Source organism: Bison bison, unplaced genomic scaffold (assembly GCF_000754665.1).
Source record: "Bison bison bison isolate TAMUID 2011002044 unplaced genomic scaffold, Bison_UMD1.0 scf7180017864471, whole genome shotgun sequence".
Classification (NCBI taxonomy): domain Eukaryota; kingdom Metazoa; phylum Chordata; class Mammalia; order Artiodactyla; family Bovidae; genus Bison; species Bison bison.
Window position 1 is genome coordinate 29053448 of NW_011495032.1, and position 12020 is coordinate 29065467.

General features: G+C 39.2%; 1 protein-coding gene across 1 annotated transcript in view; it reads left to right on the top strand.

Annotated features, from left to right (window-relative positions):
- Nucleotides 1–12020, top strand: part of ADAM23 (ADAM metallopeptidase domain 23) — a 199153-nt gene that overhangs the window by 139857 nt on the left and 47276 nt on the right. Inside the window, exons 12-16 of the mRNA XM_010861278.1 lie at nt 1162–1325; nt 2364–2448; nt 3209–3299; nt 5964–6012; nt 8783–8882. Coding sequence (XP_010859580.1) covers nt 1162–1325; nt 2364–2448; nt 3209–3299; nt 5964–6012; nt 8783–8882 — 489 coding nt within the window. The remainder of the gene's footprint in view (nt 1–1161; nt 1326–2363; nt 2449–3208; nt 3300–5963; nt 6013–8782; nt 8883–12020) is intronic.

Below are 12020 nucleotides of genomic sequence, written 5' to 3' on the forward strand. Positions count from 1 at the left end.
AAAGAGTTGGACACAACTGAAGCAACTTAGCACAGGAACGGTTGAACAGAATAATATGGGTAGAGGGTGAGAGAATGTCATATAGAGTTAAGATTGAAATTCTGAAAGCCAGTTATAACTGGGTTTATTAATTTTCTTTAATTTTGGTCCTTGTCAGTCTTCTCAGAGGATAAGTATAAGTGGATGTGAAAAAGAGACTATTAAACCTCACTTATCCCAAGCCCTAGCTGTTTACTTGGTGGAATCTTAGTGTTTGTCATTTCACCATGATTGAATAGAATCACATCTTGCAATGTATCATTTTTATTTTGAGTTATCATACAAGGTTCTGAAGTCGACCAACTATTTTTTCAAAGACATTACATTTAACTCACTCCTTGTTGTAAAATCATTATAGCATCAGGTTAATTTAGACATGATGGTGTTTCCTTTCTTCAGTGTGTTCTAAAGTCATCCATTATTTTCTTAATTAGCTTGGAAATAGGACAAAACATTCATCGAAATTGCTTACATGAGTGAATTCTTTAGCTACTGGGGCAAAAGGAGAGAAAGAGCAGAAAGTTACAGTTTAAATATTGTGAGTGATGTCACCCTGTAGTGAGAGGGACATGGGTAATATAAGTCTGCTCTTCCCTCTTTTTGGCCTCAAGTTGGTGTTTTTCTTTCGGTGTTATTTTACTTTTCGTATAACAAGGATTCCGAGGACAAGCCAACCATGGTGTTAATGCTTGTCCAAGGATTTAGGGATCTGTTCCAATCCTGCAGGAATAACTGATCATATCACACGGACTCAGAGCGAGTATATCAGACTCCAACCTGTTATTCCCTGAGATTTAGAAGGGTGATTTTGCTGAACCCTGATTTGAATTTACATCCATACTTTAGGACTGTGATGCCCTAGAGAGATGCTGGCTACTAAAAGTGCTGATTGGGGATTGAAGTAACTTTGTACGAGAGGCTGAACTTTGTGACTGTTCTTTCTTTCTTTTTTTTTTGCTCTTGAAAAAGAGAAAGGAAAAGAAGATTCTCTCTGATGAGCTAATTCTCACCTCATGTTCTCCTCTCACCTCCCCTCCTGTCCTTCCGCTGACTCTGAATCACTGATTGTGCATGTTTGACCCAGTGTTTTCCTCCTGCACCTGTCCTGTTGTCTACCCTCAGATTTACAAGGAGCAGCTTAATACCAGGGTTGTCCTGGTGGCTGTAGAGACCTGGACCGAGAGGGATCACATTGACATCACCACCAACCTTGTGCAGATGCTCCACGAATTCTCCAAATATCGACAGCGTATCAGACAGCATGCTGATGCTGTGCATCTCATTTCGTATGTATTCCCAGCCCTTGGCTTGATACTGATCTCTATCCGTTTATTCTGTCAGTTAGGTTATATATTAGTAAATCTATCCTGAACAAGATTGAGGTTGATTCCTCTGTTACATAAGAAGTACAGAAGTAGGCTGCCCGGTGTTGAAACAGTGGTTCCACAGTCATGAGATCTACTTTCAGAGCACTTCCCTCCCTTCAGACCTTCCATCCTCAAGGTCAACTCATGACTCAAGACAGCTGCTGACACTCCAGCCTTCATCACAGGCAATAGGAATGCCAGGCAGGGAGAAGTGTGAAAGGACCCTCCCTCCCGCTAACCCGTTGTAGTAGATTTCCTGAAAACATGCATGTATCAATTTCATCAACAAATCATTTACTAGATCTTTATCACAGTGGCCACAATGAGCTGTAAGAGAGTCTAGGAAAGATAGTCTTTTGAAATGAACTATTGAGTAAAATAGATGTTCCATCACTAAAGAAAGGGGATACCTTGTTTACATCTGATAAGTTGTTCACTTCTCTGCTGGTGGCTAAGCTGTTTTCAGACAGTCCTCTAAGGTTCTGTCCTGGGATCAAACCAGCCGAAGTCCTTCTTCCTTCTTTATTCTTTCCTGTTACTCTTTGCTTTTCTCTCAGTGTTTAATCAGCAATTTACAATTGTCAATATTTTGTATAACTACTAGATAGTCTCTACTAAAAAAAATCAAGGACTGTGGTCTCTTTATCTTTGTGCCTCAATTTCTTGCCAGTATGTGGTGCTTAGTTAGGTACTCAATTGATTTTGACAACTGAGATTATTTAACATAACATTAAAGGTATTTATGATAACATACATTTAGAAGTATTTAAAATGTAGTTATTGGCTTCCTGAAGGAAGGTTGGTTTGGAGTATTCAGTGTAGGAGAATAGATGTATTGAAATTGAATATTAATAGAATAAAGTTGGAATTAATGGAATTAATTGGAATATTAATGGAATAAAATTGAAATATAATGGTCACTACATTGGTTTCCTAATAGCACTTATTTTTCCTAAGGCGTGTGACATTCCACTATAAGAGGAGCAGCCTGAGTTACTTTGGAGGTGTCTGTTCTCGCACAAGGGGAGTTGGTGTGAATGAGGTAAATGCTATCAATTTTCCTAAAGTAGAGCTTTATCTGTGCATCTGATTTCTTTCTTCCCTGTGGCCTAGTTTACATCCCTTCTCAGGCCTGTTTAGAATGATAATGACATTGAGAATATAGTGTAAGTGGTTTGTATTAGTAAACAGAACCCAAAGTGATCTTTGGTGTTAGAAAAGAGCTATTGTTTCATATCATAATGATAATTTTTCATATTTGTCAGACAGACACAAACCGAAGATTGGCCCAGAAATTTCTTGGCCTCTATAGATAAGTTTTTATAATCTTGTTAATCCTTCTGCTACGACTTTTTAAAGAATTATCTGCTCTTCTGCCCATGTTAGGTTTAACACACCCTCCAAGTAGAACCAACTAAATCTAAACCTTGGTCAGTTCCTGAATATATAATGGTGCTAGATTATCTCAGTAGCCATCATTCAGTGGAGACTTCTCTTGACAGATTTGTAGTAAGTTGAATTTATGCTCGGTTTGGTATGAAGTGAAACCGGGCAAGGCCTTTTATGATTTTATGTTTCCATGTGAAAACATCAAGTTCTCAGAGATGCCATATAGTGAGAGAGGCTTTCTGCTTCTTGGGCCCAGTTGCAAGGAAGAAGTGATAAGGAGCGTATGCCGTCTTTTGATGCTGTGAGGCTCTACTTAGGGGACTGAGAAGATATGTGGTAATGAATAAGAAATAATAACTAGCTTTGTGCCCTCTCTCAAATGTTTCCCACACACTTTCAACTCTGAAAAACAGTATGGTCTTCCAATGGCAGTGGCACAAGTATTATCGCAGAGCCTGGCTCAGAACCTTGGAATCCAATGGGAACCTTCTAGCAGAAAGCCAAGTATGTACACTGACCTTCTTACTTTCATGTGCCATTCTGTCTGTATAATGCATGTCCGGTCAAAAAAGAAATATTTCTCATTCCTAAGTCATAATAGCTTAACTGTGGTGTATCTCCTTCCCCTAAACAAATGATAAAGTGAGCAATTTAAGGTAACTCTTAATCTGTGTGGGTTGGAGAAATGTCCCTTTCAAAGTCTGTAAAATCATCCTTTCTCAGGGCATGATCAGCTCTTTCTCACACTGCAGAATGTTGGGGTACTTAGAGGTGAATACTCAGCCTGTAGGGTCTAATCAGTTGAGTACAGACACAAGATGTCAGTGGAGCTCCATCACAAGTTCAGTTGGATCAGAAAAAAGGATCCGGAGTTAAAAGGAGCTTGAACCCTAATGAGATTTACCAACGTAGTACCATCATTAACATTAGAGAAGCTTCGGTATAGGCATCCCATCCTGGGGGCAGGTGATAGAGAATAACACTCCTTTACTGAGCTGGCCGGGCCTCGATGGAGTAGAAACAGCCACAAATCCCATCCTGTAGGAAAAGACAGCCAGCGACTACTGGATATCACTTTCCTCATTAACCAGAGGAGAGGCAGATGGAAAGACAAGTCTGAAATTCTAGAGGTGAGGTGTTAAAGGCTGATAGTAATTTGAGGGGGGTCCTTGAACATTTTAAATTTCTTTTAAAATCAGTATAAAATCCAACTTGGATTATATTCCTTCTCATAGCAGTACAATAGTAAAATATAATTTCTATTAATAATACACTTTTGTGGCAGAAGGCCAAAGTGCCTAGGAAGCATACAGTGTGATCCTGTGGAAAAAAAGACTGAGGTATTCACTCCAACTAGTCTCTTACCTAGCAGTTAAGTGGAAATCTACTCTCCTCTGTGAAAATATCAGATGCTAGGAATAAAGGTGTCCTTCTCCACCCCCCTCCCCAAAGAAGAAAAGGATAAATATCTACCTTAACATTATCCTATGCTTTATACCTTTTTGACTACTATCAAATAATTGTCATTAATGGATAGTGTTATGGAAACTTGAAATAAAATCTATATTCAGGGTGTCTTGATTCCCTTTAAGGGCCTATTAGGTCATCACTTTATGGGTACATTAAGTCTGGTGGCATTTAGCAAATCTCCACAAACTTTCATCTGTTAATTTCTTGCTCAGAGTGTTTGCTGTCCCAGAGTACGCATTAAAGGAGGTGATTCAGGTTTCACTGGCTGGCATCAATGCCTGAAAATCAGAAGGAGTAGGACCAGGTTTATGACCTTGTTTGAAAAACCTGGAACCAAGAAGAAGCCAGTGCTGGGGGCAGCTAAGAGATCTTACTGAGTCATATGATGGAGAAGGGTGAGCAATAGGGTTCATTACTAATAACAGGCATAGTTCCTTCCTTTCTAAAATTCTTTATTCCTTTGTGAATTGTTTGTTCAGATAGATTAGTTCTGAATTTCGAATTTTTAAAAATCCATTTGGAAGTCTTTAAAAATATCTTTGTCTATCATAGAAAAGAGAATAGAAAAAAATGAATGAAAAGGCTAGCCTGTCACACTATCCGTATGTCCATCTGTGGTATCTCTGTTAAGTTTATGATTGTTATTTAATTTAGATGATTTTACATTTCTATTTTAGATTGCTCTCTTTTACTGTAGGTTTTAGCTTAGTGTTCTTCAAGCCTATGGCTGATCCTTGCTTTGACTATAGCAGATTGAATTCTCTTCTCTAACGTCCAGCGTGCTCTGTTAGCAGGACTTCAGTGAGGACTCATTGAATTGTGCAGTAGAGCTTTGCAGTTCCCAGAGAACACGTAGGCTACCAACTCATGTGAGCCCCAGAACCATTCTGGGAGATGGGCACAGAGATACCTTCCCATTTTAGAGGTGGAAACCCTGAGACCCAAGAAATGCTAAGTCACTTGCCTATGAAACTCTCATCAGATAGCACTTGGACTAGAACACTAGTTTGTAAAGCCTAGCTTGGACCACAGTACTTTCCATTAAACATTAAACTAGAAACTGAATTGAATTCTCTGAGTTACAAAAATGAAGAGAGGCACAATTTTATTTCTTGCAGCTGTTGTCTTAGGAGGCAAGCTATACTTGTTGGAAAGGAAAAAGAAATATTAATTTAAATGAAATAGGTTTTGCTGTTGATTCTTCTCCTAGATTAAAGAAGTAGCAATGAATAATTAAGGAGTTAAAGAATGACTAGCTCTCCACCGCCAGCAGCCCCTTAGCAATCCTGCAGGCAAATCAGCTGGGCAAGATAGCATCTGAAGAAAGATCAGGAGTCAGGCAGTCTGCACACAGTGGAAAATGATGCAGAATCCAACCTCTTGCCTCATAACTCACTGAAATTTTTTCTCCTTTTTCCCTTAAAAAACTGCCATGGCCAAGCAGAATCTTCAGGGTTGGTTTGAGACATGAGTCTGCCTTCTCCCCAAGTTTCTGGCTTCCTGATTAAAGCAACCTTTCCTTTCCAACCAAAAAAAAGAGAAAGAAATAGGTTTTGTTTGGTGAGACATCATGTTCTGTACCCATTTGACATGGAATTGGAAATAAGGAATTATTTTAAGAGCTATGATGCAAATTAAAGATGTGACTTTTGTTGTTTCCCTTTTCTTCCATTGCTTTGTATTGTTTCACTGGACTAGAATGTGACTGCACAGAATCCTGGGGTGGCTGCATCATGGAAGAAACAGGGTAAATTTTCATTGTACCTGCATGTGATATATAACTGAAATTGGTATCTATTATCAGCTACAGTCTCTCAGATACTGGTCTGTTAAGCTCAGCCTTAAAATAAATTCAATAATTCATTATCTGATATTTTAAAAAATGAAATAGCAGGTTCACTTTGTACTTTGAGGTTTTTATTTAAAGTTGGTAATAAAAGTAAAATAAAGTAACTGCTTCTACTTCTATTAACCGTTAAAAGAAGCACATGATTAAGTGCTTCTAAGTTGAGTGGTTGCATTAATTTTTCAGTACACTTAGGATAAAAGCTGGCTGTCTAAGTGTCAGTGAAAACCCATTTAGTCAACAATTTATATTTTAAGGAACTCATAAATAGACATGTTTACCGTAATAAAATTATACTGTATTCCTTATATAATCAATAAGACTTTAAATTGAGATAGATTTATCACGACTAAATTAGGTAGTCTTCTACTGATAGGCATTTGAACATTTCCTCACCTAACTCCTCTTTGGAAACTACAGCAGCTGTCTGAGGGTTGCTGGTACATCTGTGAACCAAGGCCTAGAACCATAATCTTTCCCAGGGACCCCTGCCCCATTGCAGCCACTGCCCCAAGGCCTCCTAAGCTAGAGCCCCCTCCCAATAAATAGAAGAAGTTCCTCACTCGTATCTCTCCCACTTCCTGTGCCCATGTCAGACGTCTGCTCAACACATCACCATTTCTGGTCCTGCCCCCTCCCTGACCTACTTTTACAGAGTCCCTTGCTTATTTCCCCACCAGGAGTCCAGCTCAGGGGAACACGAGGTGTGTGAGCATGCAGGCTTGAAGAGAGACTCGGCCATTATGCCTGCTACTCTAGAGCACATGCTTCTAGAAATTAGTTCAAACTTGACTGTTAACTTTGATGCTTCCCTTTCTATTGTACCATAGTTTCACAACATTATTGCTTCATCAGGCTTTTTTGAGGTAACACCATTCATAATATTGGTTCTATCAAGAGAGGTCTTCTGAACTTCCAATTTCTAAATGAATTTTTAGACTGACTCTCCATAGGATATAATAAAACTATTTAAACTTAATATGTATTTTTTGATGGGCTTCCCACGTGGCTCAGTGGTAAAGAATTCACCTGTCAAGCAGGAGACATGGGTTTGATCCCTGGGTCAGGAAGATCCCCTGGAGAAGGAAATGGCAACCCATTCCAGTATTCTTGCCTGGGAAATCCTATGGACAGAGGAACCTGGCAGGCTATAGTACATGGGGTTGCAAAGAATCGGGCACACTAGCAACTACACACTACAGCCACAGCATGTAGTGATAGTGTCACATCTGACATAGTGATAGAAATTTGTTAATTAACTCACAAAGAAGTTATTATATTATATTCCTTTTGTTATAATATTATATTCCTGCAAAATCATGGATATTACCAAGTAGTAAGTTGAGAATAAGGAGCTGCTGCCTAATTCTAATTCAGAAGGAGCTTACCCTAATTCTGGTTTGATTGTGTGTATATACATATAAAAACATACATAGTCTAACACATCTCTTTAGGGTTTCCTTGTATACCTCAGTTCTGTTGCTAAAGCCTGCAATGTAACATCTTTAATCAATTGACTCTTACAATTCCCTCCTCCAGAGTAAAATCTTGTGGGTTCCTAAGCTCCTTTTATTTAGTTCAGAGGCAAAAAAAAGAAAGTGCTTATCTTTACTATGTGCATGCTAAATGCTTCAGTTGTGTCCGACTCTGTGTGACCCCATGGACTATAACCTGCCAGGCTACTCTGTCCATGTGATTCTTCAGGCAAGAATACTGGAGTGGATTGCCACGCCCTCCTCCAGGATCTTCCTTATCCAGGGATCTAAACCGCGTCTCTTATATCTGCATTGGAAGGTGGGTTTTTTACCACTAGCACCACCAGGGAAGCCCTATCTTTACTGTTGCTGCTGCTAAGTCGCATTAGTCACGTCGGACTCTGTGCGACACCGTAGACGGCAGCCTACCAGGCTCCACCATCCATGGGATTCTCCAGGCAAGAACACTGGAGTGGGTTGCCGTTTCCTTCTCCAATGCATGAAAGTGAAAAGTGAAAGTGAAGGCTTAGTCATGTCTGACTCAGCGACCCCATGGACTGCAGCCTACCAGGCTCCTCTGTCCATGGGATTTTCCAGGCAGGAGTACTGGAGTGGGGTGCCATTGCCTTCTCTATCTTTATTGAGACAGAGCAAATAAAAGTGACCACATTTCTACAGCCTAGATGAAGTTTTGGGATGAACTTCTCAAAAAACCAAGTCTGAGCACAAAAGGGCTTGACTGCTAAGGAGGTTGTAACCTAGCCTCCCAAAACTGTGACTTCCTTTGGATTTCTATTTTTACAGGCTCTAGCACACATACTTATTTGACAGTTTGAACATAAGTGCCTTGTCTAAATTTGTGTAGAATCATGTGAATCCCTGGTGGCTTCCCTGGTGGCTCAGACGGTAAAGCGTCTGCCGGCAACATGGGAGACCCGGGGTTCAATCCCTGGGTCGGGAAGATCCCCTGGAGAAGGAAATGGCAACCCACTCCAGTATTCTTGCCTGGAAAATCCCATGGATGGAGGAGCCTGGCAGGCTACAGTCCATGGGGTCACAGAGTCGGACACAAATGAGCTACTTCACTTCATGTGAATCCAGAGTGATCCTTTTGTTCTAATTCAAAGGTTTTAATTTTCTTCTTTGATGACTGTTTTGGGTAAATTATTTACATAATTGATTGTTTATTTTCTCAGGGTATCTCATTCCAGAAAGTTCTCAAAATGCAGTATTTTGGAATATAGAGACTTTTTACTGAGAGGGGGTGGAGCCTGTCTTTTCAACAGGCCAACAAAGGTTAGTAACTTAGAAACTGTGCTTATTTCTCCTTTTTTTTTTTTTTTTTAATTTTAACAGTGGAAATATGCCAAATGTCAGATACTTGTTTTGGAAAGCAGTTTTCTTTCCAATCAGATTAATGTTTAGTTATAAAAGGCTTTATCGTGTTGAAAAGTGAGTCTTGTTTCAATGAATGACAAGACCACAGCTTCACTGTTTTGAAACTCTGGTGTTTCAGTGCTGGTTGTATCTCCTCTCAGTCCTCCCCTATAAAAAACAGACAGACAATCCTTCAATTAAAATATCTTGAAGTTCTCATGTTAGGGTCTTTATCCTGCTGCCAAGAGATAGTGAGTTAGATTAAGATATATTACTTTAGTAATTTAGTAAGATATATTCCTTTAGTAATTGCCATTACTCTGACAAAAATTCTGTTTCCCTTTGACATTTTCTCTAGGGGTATAAATAATTTCTTGGCTTTTCCTTCTTTCTTTTTTTGGAGGGAGGAGAGGAATGGTCCATTCTCCCAGATAGAAAGCATTGCTAATATCAACTAGCCAAAAAAAAATGACCCAAAGTATTTATGGATCTTATGCATACATTCATGCATATTTGTATGTATGTATTTCTTTACTTGAGAAGGTCCATTTGTCAATGGCATTTCATTACTATTAATGTATACAATGCAACAATCTTGTATCCACAATTCCTTCATTCAAAAGCTCTGAAGATTGGAAATTTTTTTTTTATGAATTTGCAGGAAACATAGTGGACAGTAAAATTTGTCCTGAACTGAAAAATTTTATTTAACCCTCATAGTGTAAATATTCATAAATCTTATTGCAGAAATGTTAATGTGTTCAATTCTAGGCTGTATACCAGGCTTTTCAGGGCGCTTTTGCAGAACATAGTAAATGCATCATACTTTTCTAAAATCCAGTAATGCCAGAATTCTTAAGCTCCCGGGCTTTTAGATCTGGGACTGTAGACCTATAGCAGAATCATTCCAAACAAAGTTGCTTAAAGGCAAAAAGACAGGACTGGTGCAAATTAGCAGATGCCATAGACATTCTAACATTGCACATTTCATATTTCCTTTTAAGACACTACATCATGAGTCCAATACAGTCCATTGCTCTGCAAAATATTTAATGCTCTGCAAATTGAGAGAGCAGTGAAGTCATGTTAGCTTTTAAAAAGAAAACAGTGACTGATGTGGATAACTGACAGAATAATTTATTCCCATCCCCATAATTAAGTGATACTGCCAAGTTAAGGCTGATACTCTGATGCCTGACATCTGTATAAAATCTCAGCAAGGCTGCAGAAAAAGAAACAGGAATTTTAAAGTGACCTTGCATCATTAAACTCAGTTGCCTGCCTTTCATGGCATTGATCTCAGCGTAACAGAAATTTGACAGCTTCAGAGTGTTTAAAACGGGTGCAGTGAGTAATAATGAATTAATGTGAGCTGCTGGCATTTATGAATTGCAAAGTACATGGCTAATTTTACCTGCCTTACAGCTCACCAGCTAATTATAAGCATCACGCCTGAGGAAACAACACTGAGTTGTTTGGAAATACTAAGAGCTCTAGTGTGTGTATAAGGATCCATCGTTAGATTTCTGAGATTGCCTGAGAGTAGAAAGGAAATTATTCCAATAACGTGGAAACTAAATTAAAAAGTACCTATATGTCTTCAATTGTAGCAGTTAGTGAATATGGAATTCTGTCTTTTTAAATGACATATTGGAATAATTTTTTAAAAGCCCCTGTGGATTACAGTGAGATGGTTTATATGCATGTATGAAAGAATGGACTTTTTTCCAAATGTTATAGTCAGCGGATGTATATATATATATATATATGCATGAGGATCCCCTGGAGAAGGAAATGGGAACCCACTCCAGTATTCTTGCCTGGAGAATTCCATGGACAAAGAGCCTGGTGGGCTATAGTCCACGGGGTTGCAAAGAGTCAGACATGACTGAGCGACCAACACCCATGAAAGAACCGACTTTTTCCCAAGTGTTATAGCCAATGGATACACACACACACACATGCATGTTTTATGTGTTATTTTCACATTATCTATGGACATCTTTTCTGTTCTCTGGGAACCTTCTCAGCTGTCGTGTTTGCCATCTGATTTGTAACGGTGACCTGTCTCCGGATGGAAGAGCCCTAGGAATGAAATCTAGTAGTGGTTTACGTGGGAGGCCTGATACAAAGAGCTGTCATGTTCTAGTCTGCCTTTGTCTTTTCTCCTCTCTGCTGATCAGAATATCACAGAAATGAGGACTGTTGATTTTAGTCATTGGATTTTCCCATGGGGAAGCCCCACCCAAGTATCCTGGAAACCTTCCTTGCTTTTTATAGCAGCGTTCCTCCTGGAAGCAGAAGGAAGATCGGGTCTTCCTTGGGTGGACTCAGTGGGAGGCAGTCCTTCCTTGGGTGTGTGCTGCTCTCCCTCAGATACCTGGCTCTGAACATCTGGATTGGAATGCCCTGTTCCAGTCTTCACCTGAGTGTAGTGGACATACACAGAAAAATCTTGCCCCTGGTAATGGGAAATGGAAATGTTTCTCACAAATAATCAGTTGCCTGAACAACTGATCTGTAATATAGTTTATTTGGCAATCAAGTTCATAGCTTTAGGAGGGTGGATTATTCTAGGAATTTGACTCTTCCATCACTTCAGGAATGATTGAGAAATTTCTACATTCTGTGCATATGCCTACATGTTTGCCTAATATGGTTCAGATGGTGCAGTTTTCTTTTCGGTGACAATGATGGGCATGGATTTCCAGCAACACTTTTCCCCTAAGTTTATTTGCATTTACTTGATGGCATATATCACCTTTAGCTGTGACTGAAGCATTTTTATCTTTTTGACAGTTTTTATAACTTCTCAGCTGTCTGGATATAAGTCAGCAAATTAGGTAACTGTGAGTCTTATTAGAGATGCGTTTTAACTCTATTAGTAAATATGAAAAGTGATCTATTCATCTTGACAGCTTATTTCTATAATAAGTAACTCTAATGGTAGAGGTCATCTCTGGAGCCCACCACCAGAGAATCCTCCAAGACATAGTACCTCCATTTAAAATATGTTTTTTAGAAGTGTTATTAATAAATGAACAGTGTTTCTCACAC